Here is a 25,655-nt window from a genome sequence, read left to right as displayed (position 1 = left end):
AGTATGTATGTTATAGAGCTCCATACTGAAGGTTTTCTACAGTTCTACAGATTCAATATGGAGCTGTATAACTGAATCTATAGCTTCTTACTGAAACTTTCTATACAGAAACTTCAGTATGGAGCTCTGTGACATACCTTTATACGAGTTTTTATACGTTATCTATAGAAATCCGTACAGAGCTCTATAGGAAACATACGAAAATTCGTATGTATGTATGATATAGAACTTTATACTGAAAATTCTGTACAGGAAGATTCAGTATGAAACTCTATATTATATACATACATACGAATTTTCGTATGTTTCCTACAGAGCTCTGTACAGATTTCTATAGATAACGTACAAAAACTTGTATCTATGCTAAGAAGCTTCATACTCAGCCAATTTTTAGAAGATTCAGTATGAAGCTTTTTAGCATAAATTTGTACAAATTCGACTTTTCGTATGTCTCCTATAAAGCTTCATACTGAAATTCTGTACAGTAGGTTTCAGTATAAAGCTCCATAGGAGACATACGAAATTCGTAAGTATACCTTATAGAGATTTATACTGAAACCTACTGTACAGAACTTTCAGTATGGAGTCTCTATATTGTATAACGTACGAAAACTCGTATAAATGCTACAAAACTTCGTACTGAATCTATTTATAGAAGATTCAGTACGAAGTTCTATAGCATTTATACGAGTTTTTAAAAATTCTGTACGACAAATTTCATCGATAAAGTAGAATTTAAACTAAAAATTACAAAAAATGTTAAAATATGGTAAAAATGCGGAAAATTAAAACTATTTTGTGTGTTTTTCAGTGAATTGGTGTGACTATCAATTAAAAATAATTCTTGTATCACATTGTTTAACTAATCTAGATGTGTGTTTTTCATGTTATTTTTTTGTGTAAGTGTATTATGTTGTGTTGAAATATTTAAAAATATTTGTTGTTGTTAAAAGAAACTAATAAATAACTTTTTGGCTAGCAAAATTTTTAAAACTTAAGTTAAAATTAATGAGGTATTCTTCAATCCTTGTTGCGAAATACTATTTTTTGTGTTCATTTTAAAACTTATTTGTGAAAAAGACACATAACACGCATTTTCTATTCGCCACGACAATCCGCCTCAATTTTAATCGGCGTATCTTTGTACGAGTCAACGAGCGATGATGACGACGGCGATTGCGAATTTTTCTTTGGCGTATCGCGATCTGTGTTGCTGGACGAAAAATGATGACCTCTGTAATGTTCGCCGCTTGCGCTTTCGCGTCGCGCCTCAAGCAGTGTCGATGGCGACGTTGGTGGGCTCACTTCGGGCGAAATAATTCGTAAGTCGTGCGCATCGTTCGACGGCGATGTCGCGAGTCGCGTAATACTCAGCGCCGTAGCGTGACACAAATCGTCGCGAGCATCGCTGCTACTGAAATTCTGGTTACTTTTGTGGGATTGTTGTTGCTGCGATTGCTGCTGCTGCTGCGACTGCGAATGGATATGGCTAAGATTTGGCGGCGAACCGATGTGTTGCGGCGTGGATGATTTGCTCGGCGTTAAAGTTTCCGGCGGCGATCCTAACTTTGGTATACTGATATTTGGATGAACGGACAAGTGCGAGGGCAAGTGAAAGCCCCCAATGACGTTGTTACCTTCCGGATGTTGTTGATGTTGTTGCGCCGCAGCTACCATATTGCACATTTGTTGACGAACGGCAGACATTGCAGCGGTTACGGCATCAGAAGACAACGGATCGGCACCGCTCATCATTTGGGATCCGAGACCGTTTGTGGATGGCGGATAACCCAAAGCGGCGTCTTGGAATGGAAAGGGCTGAAAATAGAGGAATTTGTGAGGTAAAGTTATGAAAAATTATCAAAAATGTTAAAAAATTCATAAAAAAATATAATTTAGGATAAACAAGTAGAAAATTTTTAAATTTTTACTCAGCAGAATTTCATATTAGATAAAAAATTAAAATTCGCGAAAAAATTTTGATATCACAACGAGACCTATTCATCTTAAAGTAATGAAATTATTTAAAAAGCAGCAAAAATTTAATTTTATGTGCTAAAATATGTCTTTTAAGATTAAATTGAAATTTCTTAATTTTTTTTTTAAACTTTAGGTATATTATAAAATTAAAAAAAAATGATTAAAAGAAATAATTTTAAATTAATTTCTTTAAAAATAAGAATGTTCTGAGGGTAAAAGTTTATAAAATTTTAAAATCTTTCATTGAATTATAAAAAATATTTTTTTCAGGTTTTTACCTCAAAATTTGATAAAAAATTTAAAAATTATTAATTTTTTTTTTTTGTAAGTTAAATAAGATGAGTTTTGTTTAATTTTTTACAATTTTTTGTTTAATTTGATGAAAATATTTTATGAAAAATTAAATTTAATTTTTTTTGAATTTTTATTGATAACTTAATAGAAATTTTTAATATATGTAGCCTGTGATTATTTTTAAAAATTCTTAAAATGGTAAAAATCATAATTTGTTAAATTAACATAAAAATTAAATTTATTATTAAAAATTAAAAAAAATTAAATTTAATGTAAATTATATATCTTGTTAAAATTTACAATTTTTGATGAAAATTAAATTTTTTTCATAAAATATTTTCATATCAATAAAAATAAAAATTAAACTTTAAAGTTTTTTTTTTAATATTAAATTTAAAAAAAAAAAATTAATAAATTTCAATTTAATCTAGAACAGACACATTTTGGCTAAAATTATAAAAAATCTAAAAAATCATTTTATTCAAAATTTAATAATTTTAATTATAATATAATTTTACTAAAAAAAAAAATAAAAAGAAGAAAAATTTAAAAATTTTTAAAATTTTATAATTTTTTTTTTAGATTTCAATGGAAAGATTTTTAGATTTTCTAAACTAATTAATGCAGAACAATTTATTTTTTCTTTTAAATATTTTTTTTTGATTTGTACTAAGTTTTTGATAAAATATTTTGATATAAATGATTACTTCATTGTATTCATGTATCAAAATTTACTAAATTTAAAAATTTTTCATATTTTTTGAAGATAAATTCATAAAAATTTTTCATTTTCGAAAGTCTGTTTGCTTTCAATTTGTAAAAATTCTATTTTTATCAAATAATTCAAACATTTTCTCTTAAAATTTTCAGTTTCATCACTCACCGAAGCCCTCCCATACATCGCCATCTGCTCCTCCTTCAAATCTTTGGCATCCCGAAACACGACACTCTTAATAACCCCCTTGATATGTTCATCTGGCCAGATCCCGAGCAATATCCGCTGCGGTCTTCCCCTCCCTTTCGGACGCAAATCTGTTCCGCCATCAATTGACGGCCCAAGCATGTTATGCACGCGATTCGCATACAACACAAACGTCGGATACGGAATATCAAACTTCCGTGCGGCCTGCGACAACGACAATCCTTCCTTGAGCACGCTGAAAATCGCTTCGGCCATCGTTTCGGGGCGCCACGACTTCAAGGGACCCCTTTCACGAAACCGCAAATGATGAATTAGGTTTTGACTGTTCCAACATTTTTGCCACATCGACTGTAATTGGTATTGATAACTATCACCTGGAACGAAAAAAAGAGGAAAATCGATTAAAATTAAGAAAAAAAAAATTTTTTTTTAAGACGCGCCGATTGATTCGACGACGAGCTGCTTCTTTTTATTATTTATATTACGCGGCGTTGTACATTAAAATATAAAATCCAGTATAGATGTTTCAATTATTGATATTAATATTCCTTTGAAGTCGAATTTAAAATAAATTATTTACCACTCGATGCATGCGATTTGTTTACATTAATAAAATAATAATAATATGTTTCATTAAAACACACCATCGACATATTTACTCGGGCGTACGAAGATTTTTTTTTTATTTTTTTTAACGTTTATGTAATCTTCTGATGATTCATAGAATTTAAATATTTAAATAATAAAAAGTTGAAAGAATTTTTTTTATATTTTTTTCTAACGAAGGATCAATCATTAGTAAGAAAAAATTCTGTTTTTAATATAATTTATTTATATTAAAAAAAAATTTCTAATTTGTGTTATTTTTACTTTGATATTTTTTGTTGTTTTCGAATAATAATAACAACATTTAATAGGAAGCCTACAGTTTTTTTTTTGTATTTTAATAACATGCCTTGCATTTCTTTTCTTCATAATCAATAATTTAACTATTATTATTATTATATTTCTCTACCGCTATATTGAGGCAATTTATAAAAATAAAAACAGACTCATTTGTAAACTATATACGCAACAGAAAATGCCATGCTGACAGACACTCACAAAAAAAAGAGTAAATTTACGTATGTACAACGTTTTTATTATTATATATGTAGTATAAAAATATATGAATATTTTTTTTTCAATAAAATTATATTATTATTATATACAAATTGAAACTGATGTTTTTTCTTTCTTAAAATATTATTGTATAATCTCATTTATTTTAATGAGAAGTTATTATATTTTAGCTTTTTTTTTGTTTCAGCGCCTGTATGTTATACACGGTGTGTATTTATAAATTTATATTTGCTTTATTAGCATAATATGTAATAATATAATAATAATCGTCTACAAGTTTCCTCTTTTATATTTTATTTTTAATATATACGTGTAGTGTAGTGTAGAGATATAAACCTATATGGACGACCATGAGAATTTCGAACGATTATTAAAAGTATAAATAATAATGTATAATATAGAAATACTTAAAAAAAATAATTATGATTGTTGTTTTTTTATTAGCTCTTTTTTTTATTTTTTTTTTACTGTACGCAGTGTTTTAATATTTGCTGCCGTTACCGCTGCGAGTACTAAAAAAATATGTCTACGTAATATTTGATTATTAATTTATATATATTTTGTTTTTTTTTTATGAATGCGAAGAAAAAAAAATAATAAAAATTTAACTATAAATCGAAATTACCAGTAAAATGTACACGTTTTGTAAGTTTTTAAGGCACACAAAGTTTTGTTTGTTCGCTGCGTACGTATATGATGTACATGTGAGATTATACATTTTTTTATTTGAAAAAAAAAATAGTTGTTGTTTTATATTGAAAGATTTTGTAAATGATATGTGTAAGAGTATAGTATGGCCTATTTTTTTTGTAATAATAATAATTTCAAAGGGAATTAAGGTAAAGATTATTTTATTGAGATAAATTTATCTTTTCTAATGTTTATTTCGTGGATGGTGTATTAAAAACTTAGAAAGGTCAAAATTATTATAACTTCATTTTTTTAATGTTTATAAGAAAAAAAAATTTTTTTTTTCAGAAAACAAAAAAAAAATAACTTTTATTATTACTTCGCCTTAAAAAAAATAAAAATATTTTTTAATATTAATTTCGTACCAGGCGATAAACTAAAATTTTATTTTATTCACATATGTGTAATTAAGTTTTTCGAATAATAATACATTTATATTATTATTTTTTATTTATCATGAGACTTGTAAACGATGGCGAAATAAAACTTCAAACAAAACGCAATCAAGTAATAATAAATACATTTCTCGATATTTTTTTTTTATTATTATTGTATAAAAAAGGCAACTTTATATTCAAACTATATCATTATTAAAATAATAATAAAAAAAAATACTTGCCTGCAATCGATGATGATGGCGCACCAAGCCATGCTTGCGAATTTTCTAATAATTTAGCCTGTAAAAAAAAACATATATGATTGATGTATTAATATAAATATACAAAAAAAAAATGTATGGAAATGTTAAAAACTTGAAGAATTATTATTATTATTAATTTTGTTTCGATTTCATATTTAAACAGTATCAAGAAGAAGTTTTATGTTTATCGTAATATATATTTACTATTTATATAATTGAATAATCGTGAGATTTCCACCGATCATTAAATACAATCTACTCGATTATTATATATGATGCCTACTGTCTTTTTATTATGATTTTTTTTTGAGTTGTTTAAAATAAAAACCGATAATAATATAAAATACGGATGCAAAAATCACATAAGAAACAGGTAATCATAAAATATATGTGGAATAAAAATAAATAAAATTGGTGTGTGCACATATAAAGACCAACAAAAAAAAAAAAATAAAATGCTGTTGAAACCTTGAGAACTCTCGCTGTTCGGAGGCAAAAATATGTTACAATGTAAATTATACTTTATTAATAATTTCGATGCCCAATAATTTTCCATCTTATATGAATGTGTACGAGAAAAGAAAAAAAAATATAATAATATCTAAAAAAAAAAAAATAAAAATGTATATGGTAGAATGTTCATTTGTTCGATTCCCGTTTTTCTGTCTGTCTTTAAAAAAAAAACTTTTTTTTTCGAACGTTGTTTATACTTTATTTTTTAATATTATACGCATATGTGGAGAATTTTTATTACGAAGTCAAGATTTCGATTATATTATTATTATATATTTTTTTTTCATATTCAGTAGTTTTATGTTATATGTCTAACGAACAAAACATACATTTTGTACACACATAAAATAAAATAAAATATAAAAAAAAATATAAATGCAAAGCAAAATGATAATTTATTTTTATATTTATATATATTTTTATTTATTATTCATATATACAATGTAGCTACATGTTTGTTATTTTATTCTTCGTACATATATGTTAATACACATTTTTTTGCTGTACGTAAACAAAAAGTTATGATGACGAAGAAAACGTAGATATTTTATTATTATTATTATTTTAATATTATTATTATTGATTCGATATAAGTTTGAGGCAGTATTTATAGAGCTACTAAAAATACATACATATCGAGCGTAATTGTATATGAAAGTTCAAGAAATTATTATTAAATATAATTGTTTACTTGAAAATAATTAAATATGAATGAACGTTGTTGTTGTTACACACCGCATACAGTTGTGTATCTTGTTTTTCTACATTGGGTTTGATTATAAGTCGTTCGCATTATTTATAATAATAATAAATAAAACAAGAATTAGGAATTTATTTACGATGCGATGACGACGTTATGGTACCGACCGAGGTTAAAAGTTATTTTATTTTATTTATATTTATTTACTGACGATAAAAAAATATATCATATGAAATATTAAATGAAAATCTACCCCTTGCTATAGAAACGTTTTTTTTTATGATGAAGAAATATGAATCAAGAAAATGAAATAAATATGTAGAATAATACGTCATAAATGTTCATCCATATAAATATATACAATTTTTTATTATTTATAATATAAACTGATAGTGTACACGTCGTCATCATACACATGTCTCGTCGTATGCACAAAAAAATATGAAAACACAAAAAATGAAACGAAGAAAGGAATTCTACCATGTGTGTATGTTTTTATGTCTGTATGGTATTACATTATTATTTATTGTTAACTGCTACAAAAATTAAAAAGAAACAAAAAATATACATAAACATGTATATTTATGTGAGTAAAAGCGTTTTCTACCCTCTATGTCATGCTATGCATTTTTTATAAACTTTTATTATACATCCATACTTCATGTGCAGTATAGTCAGCAGCGGCGGCGGCGAGATATAGTGCACACACATGTGTGAGCCACCAATCTACCTCTTGGTACATTCTCGCTTCTCTTCTACAAATATATTTACTCGCACGTTAAAGAAACAGTATTTCTAATAAATATTTATGATGTAATATAACATTGTTTTTCATGTTTGTTTTTATGTTTGCTGCCGCTCCACGACTCATTCTGATGTCTCTATACTTTTCACAACAACAACAACATCAACAAAACGAAAAAAAAACAGCAGAAGCAGCAAGAACACGATGTGCGATGTCTATTATACGTCTTTATTTATATTCGAATATTTTATTATATGTTATAATATATATTTAAGTATATGATAAAAAAAAGGATGTGAAGCCATAAGCCTTTTGCTACTTTTTTCGCTCTCTCTACTTTCTTTTTTCATATTTTTTCTACATTCATATTTTATCATTTATAAAAAAAAAATATGAAATAGAAATTCATAGGTCAAACTGCTTTATCAGAAATAATATGTGTACTTATGGAGGATGTGACAATTATGTAAAAAGTTTCCTGTCACATTTTTTATATTTATTCGTGCTTATTATTAGCTTGCATTGTGTAAAAGATATTTATGAGTATTCAACGAGTGTCTTTTTAGTGAAATATAGATAAAAATCAGAGTTTCAGGTAAGTCTCTTAATTTTTTTTTTACCGCATTTCGAAGATGAGGAGTACAAAATTGTGAAATGGGGAGTACAAAATTGTGAAATGGGGAGTACTAAAAAGCGTAGATATATAACATCGAAATGCGGTATAACATGTCGTTCTTTAGACGACTAATTTCTCTATTTTTTTTTGTAATTTTTTTTTTGTTTTTAAAAATAATTTTTTAAGTTTCTTTTCAGGTGTCTTGAATGCTATTTCAATTTATGACAAAATATCTTAGATTTAATATCTTTTTTGAAAAATAAACTTATTCAAAGCATGAGGAACATCATGCAAGAACCAAATGAAAAGCTTCCGTCTCTTCCAAGGAGCTTCAGAATACTAACTTAAGATGCCATGGATCTTCCATGGATCTATATCTTCCATATAGATCTTTTAATAATTTGCTTAAATAGCGTTGAGGTTCTTATGAAAATTTTTGGATCGTTATGAACACTGTTTGGAAGACTTCAAACAAGTAGAGATCTTGATGCGGAAGGAAAATGTTAGAACGTTCAAATTCATCTTTCTTTTATTAGCATGGTATATTCTAAGCAAGTTGCTATAAGAAACAAAATTCGGCAAAAATGTTAGAGCTTAACGAAAGTACTCGAAGAATCTCGATATATTGAAAATATTTGACCTACAACAAAACCAAAACAAAACTAAGAAGTACATAACATTTTTATTCAGGAAACCTGACATAGTTAAAGATACATTTTAAAAAACGTAGCTGACATTTTAACGACTCGAAATGAAGAAAATTAACTTATGAAAAAGGTTACTTATTAAATTTCTTGTAAGATTCGAGAATTTTTTAAAAGGTAAAAGTCAATTCAGAGTAAATATCAAAAAATTTTCTAAACTACCCTTTGACCATTAAATGAATTCGTAACGTAAAAGCATTATATCTCAACTCAATTACAATTTGATACAAAGTTACACAGTCGTAAAAAACAACTTAAAAACAGACACTAAGTTCGTATGTTGTAATGACCTTTCCAAATACGATTTAACATATATATATGAAAATTATTAGACGGAGATAAAGTTTCAAATCATATTTTTTTATTATAAATATAAAACATATATTTTATATTATTAATATTGAATGGTCCGATGTAGTTCAGCAGCAGCAGCAGCTACAAACAACAACAACGTGATATATACAATATATAAAATAATAAATATCATTGTAATTGAATTGAAGAGGAAAATTATGTGAAATCGAATGAATAGGAAATGAATCGATTTAGAAGACGTACACATACGATGCATATAACAAACGCGTGTCAGACAGTACATACGTTTATAATTAAACTTTTCAATAAATGTAATAAAAAATGATAAATCTACAAGTGCACTTATTTCCAGTTTTTTAATTTGTTTCGACGACCTGGAAAACGACGCGCACTGTAGCAACAACAAATTCATTGTCGGGGCGGCATACACGAAAAAGTCTTGATGCCTTGTTTCAGTTTTTGATTAGTGTCTGTGTACCTTGCTAAATATCGAAAAATATAAAGAAAGAACGTCGTTGTGAAAATGTACATACGAGAAAACGAGCGAACGCTTGACCACAAACTATTGCAGCAGAATTAATGTTTGAAACATTTATGCATAAATTTGAAAATGGGTGATTGATATATGATAAGGTGAAATAAATTTTCGATCTCACGTTCGTTAGAGTTCTTTTCATACCCTTTTTCACGAAAAAGCTAATTAAAACAAAAAGCTGAACAGGAAAAAAGGCGACACAGTCGAAAAAAGGGATGAAAAGAAAATGAAAATCTTTTCAACATATAGTTTTTGGGACTGCGATGCGATGAGATAGAGAGATGCAGTCCAGCGTATTGAAATTTTTTTGTTCGATTCGATGATGAGTCGATCCGTTGATATTTGCATCAATGTCTGTGTGTTCGTTTTCTAAGCATTTTTGGCAAAAAGTTTTCGTTGATAGGTAAGTTTGCGTGCAGCGAAGCATCACCAGAAATGATGTTCTCTGTATATTTTTGAATGTGCATCTATCATCTCTTCTATTGCAATCTCCTCGCACACATCACCCCATCGCACGACGACGGAACATGTAGGAAAATTTTTAACATTTATATATAAAATACATATAAATTTCAGCGATGCATCGCATCTCATCTCACATTTCGCTCAAGTAAATGTTTTTGACCGATTCCTCGTCGTCTCTACGCGCGCGACGCGGCGATGTTTGTTGCCTATCTACGCCGCCACACGGAATACGTCGCGACGTAAAACACATTTCAAAGCATGTATGAGAAAATAATCAGTAGAAAGGGGTGAAACTAACGAATCATGCATGCATGTGCGAGGTACGATAGGCAAAGCGCAAGCAGGAGTAGCAGTGCGCCTTTTACCTAGAATATTTATATTTGTTAGACGTTTCAATCTATCATACCAACTGTTTCGAGGTGCCTCTAGTAGTACGTATGATGCGGCGATGATGATGACGATGATGATGCAAATGCAACAACATACAACAAGCCACCTACAACATCCCCAAACATATCAAATATACGCGTCTTTTATTATTTGTTATGAGGTGCACACACACATGTATCGTGCCTACCTCGCCTTAGAGTAGAGCAGAGACGAGCGAACGAAAAATTGTTTTATTTCATAGACGCGCGTATGCATAGACCACCCACAGACAGTCCAGTTGCTGGCCCTTATTTGACAATTTTTGCAATTTCTTTTTTTTTTCCTTTTCGCCAAATAAATATATCGAATGCGAGGCGAAGAGAAATGAAATGATCTCATAGGAAAAATTTTCTGTGCAGCAACGCAATCAGAGAACTCGCCTATGTTGTGCGGAGACAAATTTCGTCAGGTGAATTGAATTAGAAAATGTGAATATGCTTTTTTTTTGTTTCGTGATATGCGAATTGGAATGAGAGGAGTGGACATGTGATTGTTAATAAATATGCGAGAAAAAAATCTCCGCTCTTTTTTTTTCGTCGTCGTCGTCGTAGGAAATGCATTAACTCCCCATACCACGAAGCATTTCTATGGAGATGGTTTGATGGACTGTCTTTCTGTCGCGAAATGAAACAACTGAACCGCGATATGATATTTTTTGTGTTTGTGAGTTTTTCGCGAATTTGAAACTTTTTGCATTTTTTTTTTTTTTTTGACAAATATTCAATTTTTCATATTTTTGTCTTTTTATCATTTCAGATAGAAGCAACTTCAAAGGGATATAAATTTTGAAAGTGAGTATAGTTTAAAATCTATTCCAATTAATTCAAACCAAGCATTAAAAAATATCTTAAACTTATTTTTTTTGAAAATATTTCATAATTCCATCATAAATTATTTACTTAAAAATTTACATTTTTAAAGCATTTCTACAATCTGAAAATTTTTTTTTTACAAATTTTTATTTTTTTTTAAATCTTGTAAGTACCGTAATATTAATAATTTTTATGAAAAAAAAATAGTCCGTTCTTTTAACGAAAATAGAAAAGTTCTTCCATTACCAATTTTTTACGCAAAATATTTTAATTTTTAACAAAAATTCGAATTTTTCAATTGAGAATGAATAATTTTGATGAGCTTTTATAGTTTAATTTTTTTATTTTATTTAATTTTTTGATTTTATGAGAAATAATTCAAAATTTATCTTAATAATTGCAAAAAAAAAAATCCAAAAATTGATGGAAAATATTGTTTTATGAACTTCAAAATTGATTTTCTATTTTTTCCATTAGAATTATCTACATAACGGTATATAAGGTCGTTGGTAACAATAGGATTTCTGAAATGAGGTGTTTGAAAATGATAAATGACGATCACATTACATCATTAATTGCCATTTATTCACTACAAGTCTCTCATTTCAGAAATCCTATGGTTACCAACAACCTTATATACAAGATTTATAAAAAAAAAACAAATTTTGTATAAAATAAAATGTCAGATGTTAGAAATGCTTTAAAATTTTTAATTTGTAAGCAAATTTTTTTTTGTAAGCAAATTTTTATTTGTAAGCAAATTAAAAGTAGGTAAGTTGAAAAGAAGGTAAAGTTAGTTTAAATATTTTCGAAAAATCCTTAAGAAAGTTTAAGTTATAGTTTTCTAATTTTTAATAGAAACGAGTTTAATTCGTGAGATTTGAAAAAAATTCAAAACTTTGTACAAAAAGTATAAAAAACGATTGAATTGAATGACTTTTTGATACAGTAACATGAACATTTTGCTTCAACATGCGAGATGACTTCAACTTTTAATAAGTAATAAGTCACTAATAATATTCATTTATATTTATATTTTATACATGTCGGTCGAGTGTGAGTGTAGTATGAGACCATGTTGTTTGTTTTTCAAATACAAAATCAAATCATAGAACAAATAGAATTGATTTATTTCAAAATATGTATGACGTGTTGTAGATTAATGCCGTACAAACGTACCATCGCACAAGCGATGTAGTAGAGATGAGCTTGGTATTAGCATTACTATAACAAATTTTCCTAAATATTATTATGTTAGAGAAATGCAAAATACTCTACGCATACGGAGGTTTTGTTGTGAAATTTGCTGCCCTTATGTATATTCGAATGCTCCTTGTTGTACAAACATACCCAACATCTCTATGAATTAACTATGGACTTGATAGCAAATTTGTTCCTACTTATATTTAGTTAAAAAGCATACATCACCGTATGCTAGTTTTGGGCTAGAGAGCGGAGTGTATCGCTATAAAAAGCATTGTCCACACACTGCACTCGGGCAGGAGTTTTACGGAGGATGTCGACGACGACGACGAAAACGACGATGTCGAGAGTGGAGATATATGCGAGAATACCAATGGGAGGCTAGTTAGTGTGCATGCCAGTGTGTACAATTATTATCAAAGCAATATTATGTGCAGCAGTAGCAGAGTTGGTGTACATTGGTATAAAAGCAGAAAATTGAAAATAGAAAATAAACAGTGCCTCATATAAATATATAATGCAGAAAATGGAAAACTAAAATGTTTTGATCAAATGCTGCTGCTGCCGCTGCGTGTGCATTGCAAAGATAGAAACATATTTATTTGTAGTTTAAATGCAGAAAAGGAAAAGCATAAAATTTGGTATTCTATTTAGCCTAACGGAACACAACAGAAACGCAACTTGCCATCTTTTCATATTTATTTTCCTCGTGCACACACCAACGATTGCGATATTTTTGCGAGAGTGCATAAGAAGACCGGGCTTTACAAGAATTTTATCAACAAAGGTTGTGATAAATTTGTTTGCGGTTAACCAATCTTCCATTTAATTTTTGTAGTATTGAAATCATTACCTCCTCAACCTGAACATCGTATGAGCCGGCACCGGTATGAATATATGATCATGTTTTATTTTCGAAAATAAAGGTTTTCGTTTTTGTACATATGCACTCTCTCTCCCGCTACGACCTATGCCTCTGAACGTCGTCATGCGTTGCATTGAATGCATTTTCAGCCGTTCAAAAAACTGTAGAATAACAAATTTTTCGTCAACAGAAACTTTTAACTATTTATTAAGCTAAATCAAACCTGTTCCTTTTGTTGTGTTCTTATAATGCATCATCGTACGCTCATATTATTAGTATATTGTTTGTACTATCGAAGGAACACGCAAAGCGAAACAATGTGCACTGTACTATTCATTAAAACTGAAACGGCTTATTTGAGTGATAAAAGAAATTTTGCTACAATTAGCTTTGGATATTTTGGATTTTTGTTTGGCTTTCAATCGAGCGATAGCAGCAAATGTCGAAATGTTGACGACAAAACGTTGATGTATTGGCAGAATTGGTAATAAGGGACGCTTTTTAGATTTTGTGGGTTTTTCTTTCTTTTCTATTGCATTTGTGCATTTCAAGTATTCTTTTGCCCGTAAGACAAATGTCATTTAGAATGTTATTTAGAATGTTAAATGCATTTTTGCGGGTGAATCAACGAGCATTGTTTTAATTGTTTGATGCGGTCTCGGGAGATTTGAGGAGGTTTTTGAAGGAATGGTAAGTATTTTGAAGTACTTTTTAACAAGTTTTTAATTGAACTTTTTCTATTTCAGAAGTTTTCAGGAAGGAAATCAAGTAAGGTAAGTCTTATAAAATTTAGCTTCAAAGATCTTTTTTAGGTTATATCAGAAGATCAGAAGAGATCCAACAAGAACAAAACTATTTAAAAGTCGAAACGTCGCAACAATAAAGAATTGATGTAAAAATAACAACAACAACAAAGTAAATTTAGACCTGAAAGCCCAACTAAAATAAATAAATTTGAAATTAAGAAAGGTCATGAAAAATATATCAAAGATTCTTGAAGTTAAAAGGTATTAACCAATTCGATTCATGATTTGATGTCAAGACATTATGGAAAACTTCGTGGTTATCATCAAATGCTCGCAATTCATGGTTAATTGACGACTGTACGAGACCCATTAGTGGATTTGACCCTCCAAGAAAGATATGGGTGAAAGCAAATCGATTCCGTACTGACTGCGGAAGGTGTAATTACTTGTTGCATAAATGGTCACAAAGGGACTCGCCAAATTGTGAATGTGGATCAATGCAAACTATGAGTCACATTTTACAAGATTGTACGATTACAAAATTCAATGGAGAATTGCGAGAAATGCATGAACTCAACCAAGATGCGATAGACTGGCTATCAAATATAGCTCCATCAGTATATTTCATTTTCAAAAAAAAAATCATACGATAAATAAACCAATTTAACGATCATCTTCAAAAAACATTTAAGGATCCTTACATGTACAATTTTATATGGATGAAGACTTTTTTAGTCAAAATTAGTTACGAAATGGAAAGATATCAACTTAAAGATTCTAATAAAATTGAAATGCTCGTCAAATAATTTTACAATACGATCCAAAAATTAGAAATAAATCATCGAAAGAAAATATTCCATGACCTAAAAGACAAAACGAGACACATATACACTCACGAAGAAAGTTTAATTAATATTTCCGTTAAACACAAATTCAACATATCATTTTAAATATATTAGCAAAGATGTAATTTTAAAACATTTGGCACTAAGCAAAAGTTAAATATATATCAAATAAATTGATCAGACACAATTTCTAAAATTCTTGCGTGTGTGTGTATTTATATTTATGATTATATTTCATAATAATAATAATGAAATAACATAAAAGTACAATAGTTGATATAATATGATATGAAACATGTTCCAAAATATAATCAATTTAGCGAAATGTGATAAATTCGTATGACTCGCATAGCTGATGGTGTCCAACACCACTGTGTTTATGACAAACACACACACACACACACACACACGTTCGTAGAATAGAATTAAAATCAATGCGAATTGAATCAGTGATTTTGCGAGTGCAACATATAGCCCGCTATACAACCTGTTCATTCGTAAATAAACGATTTAAATATTTCATTTAAAATTATACATTAATCGATGTGTGGTATGGCTTATAACACCCATGATAATTAACTGATTAAAGAAGTGATACATCAATTGATTATTATTTGTATTATGATCTATATTTGATAAGGTCTCATTTTTGCGTAATATACCCGACACTCGTGCTGCCACACTCAACAATATGCTATTGGCACATTGCACATTTTTCACTTTCACTTCGGGTGGGAAAATATGCGTGGCACGACGTGCAAAAATTACCGAGTGCAATTGAGTAAATTTTTTGCGTGCATTTTTTCGTGTGCACTCTCTCTCTCAATGAAAAGTGCGGTTAAAAAAGGACTTGACCATACATTTAATCCGTCACCGCACACGACATATTACAACAACAACAACAACAACTACTTAAACACACAAATCTCCGCATATATTGACACTGGTTAATAATTTGAGCACATGAAACACACGTTGTTGTTGACACATGTACTTCGGGTAGGATATTAGTACTGTGCTCTTACTCTACGACAAAACGAGTAGCTAAATGTACCCGAAGCATGGTATGAGAGTATACGAGTGAGTTGATGCGACAATAATGTGCGAGTTCTCGTAACATCGTTCTCTCGTGTGTAATCACATTTTCCACTTTTCACTTTCTAAAAAATTCACCGAGCCTGTTCCGGTTCTTGTTTTACAAATGCGACGATAAATTAAAAATTCACATTTTACCAAAGAAATAAATCTAAATATCGTGTTTTTTTGATGGCGCAAAATGCGCCGCATTCCTCTCGATGGTTGTTGGAAAAAGGAAAGCAAGAATGATCGGAAACAGAAGTTTTTCATGAATATCTTGTGCGAAGCTAAAGGAGTTTCCGTGTTACGAAGAGAAGTTTTGGAGATTTCCAACCAAGCAGTTAAAAAATTCATTCAAAGACATTTTTATGTTGGATTGGATTTGAGTCACGTGACTTCTTTTGAAACTCAGAATGAGAGGAAACTCATATTTTTCCATTTATGAATGAATTTTTGATGATAGGCTTTGATTTTACATCAGCGAACTTTTCATTGAAATGCATTAGCTGCGGAGATCACATCAAAACTGTTGAATAAAACAAATCAGCGGATTTAAGAGATGAGATATCAGTTCAATAGACGACTATCAGCCCTATGGGCGAAAAACGGATCAGATTGATCCCTTAAGGGTTCAACCTGATCCCCTTTCGAGTTACTCTTCCGCAGACCCAAAAAATTGAATCTGTCAAGAGATCATTTTGATCCCTTAAGAGATCAATATGACCTCTTGAAGGGATCAAATTGACCTCTTGAAGGGATCAAATTGACCATTTAAGGGTTCATATTGATCTATTAAGGGATCGAAATGATCTCTTGACAGATTCAATTTTTTGGGTCTGCGGATGAGTAACTCGAAAGGAGATCAGATTGATCCCTTAAGGGATCAGGTTTACTCTTTAAGATTCAAATTGATCCCTTAAAGGGATTTTGATCCCTTAAGGGATCAATCTGACCCGTTTTTCGCCCATGGGGAGGAAAGTCTTTGTTAATCTTCAATCTTCAGCCTTAAGAAACTTTGTTGAATCAACCTGAAAGAATTTCTAAACAAATGTGAGTTCAAAAAGTGTCAAGTTAAGCTTCAATGTCTTCTTAAACTCAAATCAGCTCATCAACTGTCATCGATTGATACCAACTTTGACAAAATTCTTCAAAAATGTTAATTACATGCATCAATTTCCCTTTACCTTTAACCACTCTTAATTGCACAAATCATAAATAACGCGATTTTAATCCCTTTTAAGCCAGCGATCACTCGTTGCTGTATATACCGCAGCATCTAAAGCACTATATGCATACAAGCTATTAATGAGTTGCCAAGACAATCCATTCCCAATTTTATTAACGAGCTACAAACAAGCAACATAGACGTCGCCTCGTACATTAAATACACAAAATGGCCCAAATATTTCATAAAAAATTAAGAATATGTTGGACTGCCATTTGTTTTATTAATATCATTTATAGTTTATGATCGATTTTGAAATTGAAACAGTTAATCGAATATCAGTTTGAATTTCACACATTTGCATAATTATTTGCTAGTTTAATTTAATCCTATTTTAGGGTTTTCACATGCGAAATCAATGAATGAAAATTTTGTTTGTTTCTCCGTTTTGGTACATCATTTTATGTTTATGATTTATACACACAGCGAAAATTATGTGTGCATGTCTGCTGCTTGCATTGACCATAGGTAATGTGTCAATTAAGGTGAACTCTTTTAATATTTATGTATGTACAACAACGAGGTATGACGGCGATGTTTTTGCTCTTTATTTTGGCACCATATCCATCCATCGCGCGCCCCGCGTAACGCTTGACGACGAACTGACATCGTCATCCAAGTAAGTGATTGAATTTGTTTTGTGAATGTCGAGATTATGACGAGACATCCTATTGTAGGTTAGATGTTTGACATTTCCGATGTAAGTTGAGCGGTTTGGCGATATATTGCCAAAAATTGATAATTTTGCTATATCTGTGAATCGTGAAGTAAAATTTTGAAAAAAATTGAAATAAGGATTTTTTTTTATTTTTAGAAATATTTCATTAATTAAGAGAAACTAATATTTTTCTTTACTAATTGATCATTTTTATTAAAAAAAAAAATGAAATTTTATGCAATTTCTTACATTACAGATACTTGATATTAGAAATAATTTCTAAAAATCTCTAAAAAAAATATACCTATGTTTTAGAAAAATTAATTAAAAAATATAAAAAAAAATTACTAAGAAAAATTTTTTTTAAATTTATTAAAAAACTTTTAAAAAATATTTTAAAATAATATTAAAAAAAAAAAAAAAATATTTAAAAAATATTTATCAAAAAAAATTTATTAATGTTCATAAGATTATTTAAGAAAATAAATAAAAAAATATATAAAAAATATATTAAAAAAATATATTAAAAAAATATTTAAAATAAAGAATTTTTTAAAAAAATTATTTTTTTTTTTTAAATTAAAAAAAATATTTAAAAAAAATTAAAAATTATTTAAGAAAAAAATGCAATTTATTAAAAAAAAATATTTTAAAAGTAAAATATTAAATAAATAAAAAAATTATTAAAAAATATAAAAAAAAATTTAAAAAAATATTAAAAATTTTTTTAAAAAATTTATTAAAAAAAAAAAATATCTAAATTAATTTAAAAAATATTTTTAAAAAATTTATTAAAAAAAAAATTATAAAAAAAAAAAAAATTTTAAAAAATTTTTAAAAAATTATTTAAGAAAAATTTTTTTTGAAAAATATATTTAAAAAAATACAAACTAAAAAAGTAAAAATAAAAAAGTAATTGTGAGAACAAAATTAAAAAGTGCGAAAAAAATTTACATTTAAGAGATCTAAAAATTTGAGAAACCGAAAACATTTTTGATTATTGTATCGACCTTAATTAATAATTTTAACTAAATCAGAGGTAAGAATTTTTGTTCTAAATTCATGAAAAATTTTTTAAACTGTCAAATTGGTTCTATGAACCCTTTAACAAAAATTGTTGGTAATAAAATATTTTTTTTTATCATTTTACAGGAGAACATATTTTGGGCGTTCGCGAGATATCAAGAATTAATAACGCAAAGGTACGCGAAATTTTTCCATTTCATAAGTCTCAATGAATAAAACATACTAATTTGAAGTAGAAGCATAAAATTCGCGAATCAATAATGCACACATATGCCTCCTATGCTACATTGGATCCATTCGTGCGGTACGTAACATATCTATAACTGGCTTAGAGAATCGCATGTTAAAATATTTTCGTGTACGACGTCGTCGTGGAAAATTTTTGGAGAAAGAGGCAAACATGGGGTAAAGACTTTTATTATGAATGTGCAGAACAAACCAGCTAAAATTTTGCGAAAACCTCTACCTCGCAAATATATATGAGTTATATATATATATATATTAATCTGCATCTCTTTAGAGGTAGCAGTAGGTTTTTTAGAATAAATGCATGCATATAACATAAGCGCGTCTATGCAAAATTCAATTGTTAAAATGATACAGGCAGAGAAGGTGGTTTTCTACATTTATAAAAGGACACGCTATACGCGCCACAGTATTGACATGGAGCATAAGAGAGAAAGCAGGACTAGAAATAGACTTTTTGTGCATACATATTCGATTTTGTATTTTATACTGCGAGGGAAAAGGATTAAAAGGATCGTGCGTTCCTGTCAGATATTATAGTTTTTCCGCACATACGACGACGACACACAGGCACGATACCTGCTCTTCGAAGTTCGGCTCCTATCTATCGCAATAACAACAACAACAACGAAAAAGCAATAGGAGTTGAAAAAAGCGGGACTACAGAAAAAAAACTTATCAATGCCTGCAGATTTATTATGTTTTAGTGACTGTTCGCTCGTCATATGTAGCGAGAGACACAAAAAGAAAACGCGCTGCTTTTTTTTCGGGGACTGCATGTGCTTTGCTCCACTCTTTGTCTAAACACATATGCACGCAAAATGATTAAAAGGAATGATTGCAAAGGCTCTTTTTTTTGTAGTCGTCGTGTTTTCGGGAAAAACGTAGCGGAAAATGATTAAAAAGAATGACTAAAAGCGCGGCGTGCTATCATTCGAAATTTGCTTATATATACATTTTATTGGATTTGAACATAAGGCGTGATTTTTTTTTGTGCGATGCGCTCCTTTTTCTCTTGCCAATATCTATCTTCCTCTGATGCTTTGTGCAGTAAAAAGCACAGATTGAAAAATAGCGAGATGCAAGTACAATTAATTGCATCCCGAGATCGAAATTAGTAGCGAAATGGATGAACGGAGGTGCTTCTGACAATATCAATTTTTATCGAGCATATCGGCGATTCAGATGGGAAGGATTTACTTTCAACAATCTTTTTTTTTGTTTCGTGCAATGTTGTTGTTACAAAAGAGAGCATTTGATTGATTTGAGCATCAATCAAGGATTTTTGATCGGGAAGAGATTGGAGTGGCATGTTACTGTGAAGACATGCAAGTTTTGTGTTGATCGAAGCGATAAATTGCGTGGAATATGTTGCTTGATCGATTGCGATCAATGATTTGTCCGACGGATCGACAAGTGAACAAAGAGTTTCATTGATCGTGGATATGAAATGTTGGATATGTTTGAGATTTTATGATTAATTTTATGCAAATTACGTAAGATTTTGCTTTTTTAATGAAAATTAGAAAAACATTTAATTGAAAAATTTATAATTTTTTTTTAATTTTACAAAATTTTGTTTGAAATTCAAAATAATTTAATTTTTTAATATCTTATCAAGAAAAATATTTATTAAGAAATTTTTAAAACTTTTTTTAGTCAAGATTTTTTAAAAAATTAAAAAAAAAAAAATTTCATTTTTTTGTCATTGATGGGTTCATGGCTGTATTATTTTTTTATTTAATTTTTTTTTTTTCAAATTTAAAATTATTTAAAAAAATTTTTTTTTTTGTTTTTTAATCAAAAATTAAATTTTTATAACAAATTAATTTTTTTTTTAGAAAAAATTCTATAATAAAAAATCAAAAAAATTCATTAAAAACGAAATTTCTTCGAGATAAAAATATTATGATTATTTTGAATTATTAATTTTTTTATTTTGCATTTTTGTAAAATTTTGTTACATTATTTTTTTTTTCAATTTAAATTAATTTCTTTTTTTTTTAATTCAAAGTTAGTTGAAAGAATTAGTTTTTGTTAAAATTTTCAATCAAAATTATTAGTTTTTTTAAAAATAATTTTTTTTAGAAAAAATTCTATAAGAAAAAATCCTTAAAAACGAAATTTCTTCAAGAATTTTTTTTATTGTCTTCAAATATTTTTTTAAATTTCGCATAATTTTAAATATTTAAATATTTTTATTTTACCTATATTAATTTTATATTTTTAAATATTTTTGTTCAAATTGTATTATTTAAATTAATTTAATTTTTTTTTAAATTCAAAGTTGTTGAAAATATTATTTTTTATTTATTTTTAAATAAAAAAATTTATTTTTAGAGCAAATATTTTTTTTTAGAAATATTTTATTTATATTAAATATTTTATTTTATATTTAAAAAATCTTTAAAACAAATTTCCTTCAAGAAATTTTTCTTTTTTTTTACGAAAATTAACATAAAAATCTACCGATAAAAAAATTAACACAAAAGACATTCAAAAATAGTGCAAAAAATTTTTTTGTTTTTAAATAGAAGTTGATGATAACAAAAAAATATAATACGTTAGTAATAAAAAGTCCATTCTCGCTGGTTAAATGACACTTCGCCACTGCTCACAGGCCAGAAAAAGTGATAAAACACTATTTCAACATTCATGACATAATAAAAACGTGAAAAAAACATGCTAAACATTTTTATAAATTTTTTTCTCTAACTAAATTTTGTCATATATTTTATGAATTTTTATTATGACTTCCGACATTGTTTCAACATTTCGCTCAAAGGAAATGTTTTATACAGAATTTGATTTAATTTTGATCGAAATGTCATTTTTATTTTTTTTTGTTGATCAATTCAATAAACTTCTTCTTGATACTCAATTAAAAAATTAATTTTAAGAAAATTTTTAAAACTCACCCTTTCTTCCTCTCGTATCATTTCAGCGATGCCCGGTTTGATTTCCATGTCGTCATGCACCATTGGAATTGCTCCGACAGCTTCTAGTTGCGTTGGCGTGCCCGGAAATGCTGGCGAAATCGCTGCACCCACAGAAATGGCATTCGGGGGAGGAATACCCCCGCCCGAGGGAATCGGCGATGGAGGCTCCATATTTTCCTGCACACTGTTACTCGGCGATTCGATGGAGCTCGAACAATCGCCCGATGGCCATCGACGTTTCCGCATCTTTGGTATGATATTTGTGTCACGTGCCTGCGTCTCAACGGGACTTTCTTGACATTCCTTCGTTAAACGTGCCTTTTTGACGACAGTTTCTTCCGTGGCGAAAGCCGTACTTGCCATCGTTTCGGGAATTTCCGCGGTAAGTTCCTGATCACTATTGACTTCAGCTAATCCGCGAATTTTCAGCATTTCAGCAACTTTGAGCAAGGGTCCGATTTGCTCTTGGGAGACGTTTATTTCGCCTTTGTACATGAATTCGACAGCTGCCTTGAGTTCGGCCCATTTGATGTCGCGCATTATGATGATGGGATGTTGGCAGGGATTGTCGAAGAACAACGTTTGAAAGTACGGGCTGCATGCCGAAAGGACCATCTTGTGCGCTTTTATGGAATGCCCATCGCAGGCGAGCGTAACATCGACAAAGGACTCACTTTGGAGCAGCTGATCGAAGACGCTCGTCAAATTTGTCTGATAATTATTCCAACGCAAGCAAAATTGCTGGGCTTGTCCGTTACTACTACTACTGGTATTACTATTGTTGTTGTTGTTATTGTTATTATTATTATTATTCGATTTGGAGATTTGGGCGGCATTCACACTGCTGGATCTCGGCGATGGACTATAACTGTGCCCGTAACTGGGCGAACCAGACAGAGCTTGTAAAGATTCGTGAAGTGACATTTTTAATTAATTTTTTTTATTGGTTCTTAATATTTTTTTAATATTTTTTATTATTTTTCAGTTTAATTTTCCGATTAATTCAAACCAAGCAATTTAAAAAAGCATGTCTCATTGTTGCATTTCCCGTACGACGACGACTAAACTGTTGCATGATAAGAGAATGTTTGACGGTTCAATCATCATCATCAACGTGATCATCAAGCAACATACACGAAAAATTTGTACCTAACTATTCAATTTGTTTCTGTGTGTCACATGTGACAAAGCATTTTAATCACTCACTCGCCCCTTCTGTAAAACTGAGCGCTCGCTATACTCTCCTGCGTCGCCTCCACGATGCCCGTACGTCGTATATATGGCGGAATATGAATGAATGTTGTTTGTTTGATATCGTTCCGTAGTGCACAAGAGTTCGTACACGAGAGTCAGTCTCTAAACACAATAATAATGTTTCTTTTTAGTTTGTAATATTTATTATTGTTTAAGTTCTGCCGTTATTATATTGACGTTATTCATTTGTCTGTGTAGTAATAATAATAATTATTATTATTTATGAATGTAGAGTATATATAAATATATTTTATTACTATTTATTTTTATTACAAATACAAAATGTATGTTCCCATAATAACATTTTTTAATATTATATATGTATCTGCCTTTTATTATTCAAGTGCTTATTAATTCAATATATATATATATATTTATATTTATTTTATATTGTACACATCTACACAAGTAATAATAATAATAAGTATGTTGTTCTCATTCCAGCTTTTTAATAATTTGTATTTATATTGGACTGACTCGCTGTGTTTATCGTCGTCTATACAATGTATATGATGTGTGTGTTACTGCTGCTATTATTATATATACATGTTTATTATTATAATGCGTTTTTAATTACTTTAGCTTTTCTCGATTTTAATGTAAATATACACACACATTTATTTTATACTTTATTTTATATTCACTCTACAACATTAGTTTAATAATATAATATAATTCATAAAAAAAAATCATGATAATAAAAAAACACAACACGTTACACTCGGCATTCGTATTCGTTCCAAATGTTGTTATGATTAATAATATTTTTTTTTTATTATTATTATTATTTATATTGAATTAAATTCTCCTTGAAGTTTTTTTTTATTATTTCAAATTTAATTTATTATTTATTATTATTTATTTTAATTTATACTCGGAATGAAATACGTTGCTATCATATACACATTCAAAGTTTAATTAGAAAATTGATATTTTTTATGGCTGTAATATACAAATAATAATAATAAAGCATAACAACGTACAATGTCTTTGTATATATATATATTATGGATATATATGTTATATATATATATATTTTATATTAATATTTATTATTATTATTATTATTATATGCCTTTTGCCGAAGTTAGAGAGGAGTATAAATGATACGATGTAAACATCACGACGTTCAATTGAACACTGAATTTGAATTTTGAAGAAAAGAAAAACATACTGAAAGCATACAGCGAGGGAATATAATTGTTATTGAACAATTCTACGACGACGACGACAGTATAGTATACTATAGTATCACTCACCGTACGTCGAATGTTTTTATTTGTGAGCGCGCTCCTATCCTCCACGAGAAAAGTTACTTTTTTGTGTAGGTGTGAGTTTACAATCGTGTAGTGTTCGTGGTTAAGAGCCGATCAAAAACGTGGTTCTCATCTCATCTGTTTTCCGTACAGCCGCCGTACAGGATCATACGCCTATAGGACATATACGTGTCTCTCGTATTTGATATCAAGAATTATTATAATAATTTTTTATTCTTCGTTTTATGATAGATACGCGTCGTATACGCTGCCGCTCTTCGCGAGCACTACACAACACAAAAAAACGAAGAGGTATTTTTCCCCCACTATCGCAGAAGAAAATGTCCGGCCTCCATATTAATATATGTGCATAACGCGCGCGGATATTTTATATTATATTGTATAAATACTCCACTTTTTCGGGGGGATTTGGCGGGTGGACATGCAGCACATGCACGATCTTTGCTGCTGCGGTGCGACGTGCTGATGCCGCTTCGTGTACGAGAGGCGGGCCAATCGACATGTCACGTGTGCTTATTTTTTAATTTATGTTAATTTAATATTTATAAATTAATATTTTTTTTTTGTCAAAGAACTATTTTTTTTTCTTGTTTTCCGTCTCTGACTTTTTTTTTTTGAACTTTTCAATTAAATTACACGACGACGACGACGACGAAGCAAGCTAACTATTTTGTTTTACATTATTAATGATGATAAAAAATGAATGCAATTTTGTACCTTCTGTCTGTACAAGAAACAAGCAATCTTACAACTACTATACAACAACTTTGTACATTTTACATGGCAGAACGTTAATTTATTTATAAAAATAA

The 25,655-nt window shown here is 29.1% G+C and overlaps 1 protein-coding gene across 1 annotated transcript; it reads right to left on the bottom strand.

Annotated features, from left to right (window-relative positions):
* Positions 1 to 943: 943 nt before the first annotated feature.
* Positions 944 to 23,738, bottom strand: LOC134830984 (protein bric-a-brac 1-like). The gene is made up of 4 exons (XM_063844609.1): positions 22,292 to 23,738; positions 5,628 to 5,685; positions 3,158 to 3,570; positions 944 to 1,818 (listed from the first exon to the last, which is right to left on the bottom strand). Exons 1-4 carry the CDS (start codon positions 23,234 to 23,236, stop codon positions 1,099 to 1,101), a joined length of 2,136 nt encoding a protein of 711 aa, XP_063700679.1. The 5' UTR covers positions 23,237 to 23,738; the 3' UTR covers positions 944 to 1,098.
* Positions 23,739 to 25,655: the final 1,917 nt, after the last annotated feature.

Source organism: Culicoides brevitarsis, chromosome 2 (assembly GCF_036172545.1).
Source record: "Culicoides brevitarsis isolate CSIRO-B50_1 chromosome 2, AGI_CSIRO_Cbre_v1, whole genome shotgun sequence".
Taxonomy (NCBI): domain Eukaryota; kingdom Metazoa; phylum Arthropoda; class Insecta; order Diptera; family Ceratopogonidae; genus Culicoides; species Culicoides brevitarsis.
Note: the sequence above shows the minus strand (reverse complement) of the source record. Positions and strands in the feature narration are given on the sequence as shown.

Coding starts and splice junctions, on each gene's coding strand:
- LOC134830984 (XM_063844609.1), bottom strand. CDS start 23,236: ATGTCACTTCACGAATCTTTACAAGCTCTGTCTGGTTCGCCCAGTTAC. Junction 3,571..5,627: donor GCCATCATCATCGATTGCAG/GCAAGTATTTTT, acceptor TTTTCGTTCCAG/GTGATAGTTATCAATACCAA. Junction 1,819..3,157: donor CGATGTATGGGAGGGCTTCG/GTGAGTGATGAA, acceptor CTCTATTTTCAG/CCCTTTCCATTCCAAGACGC.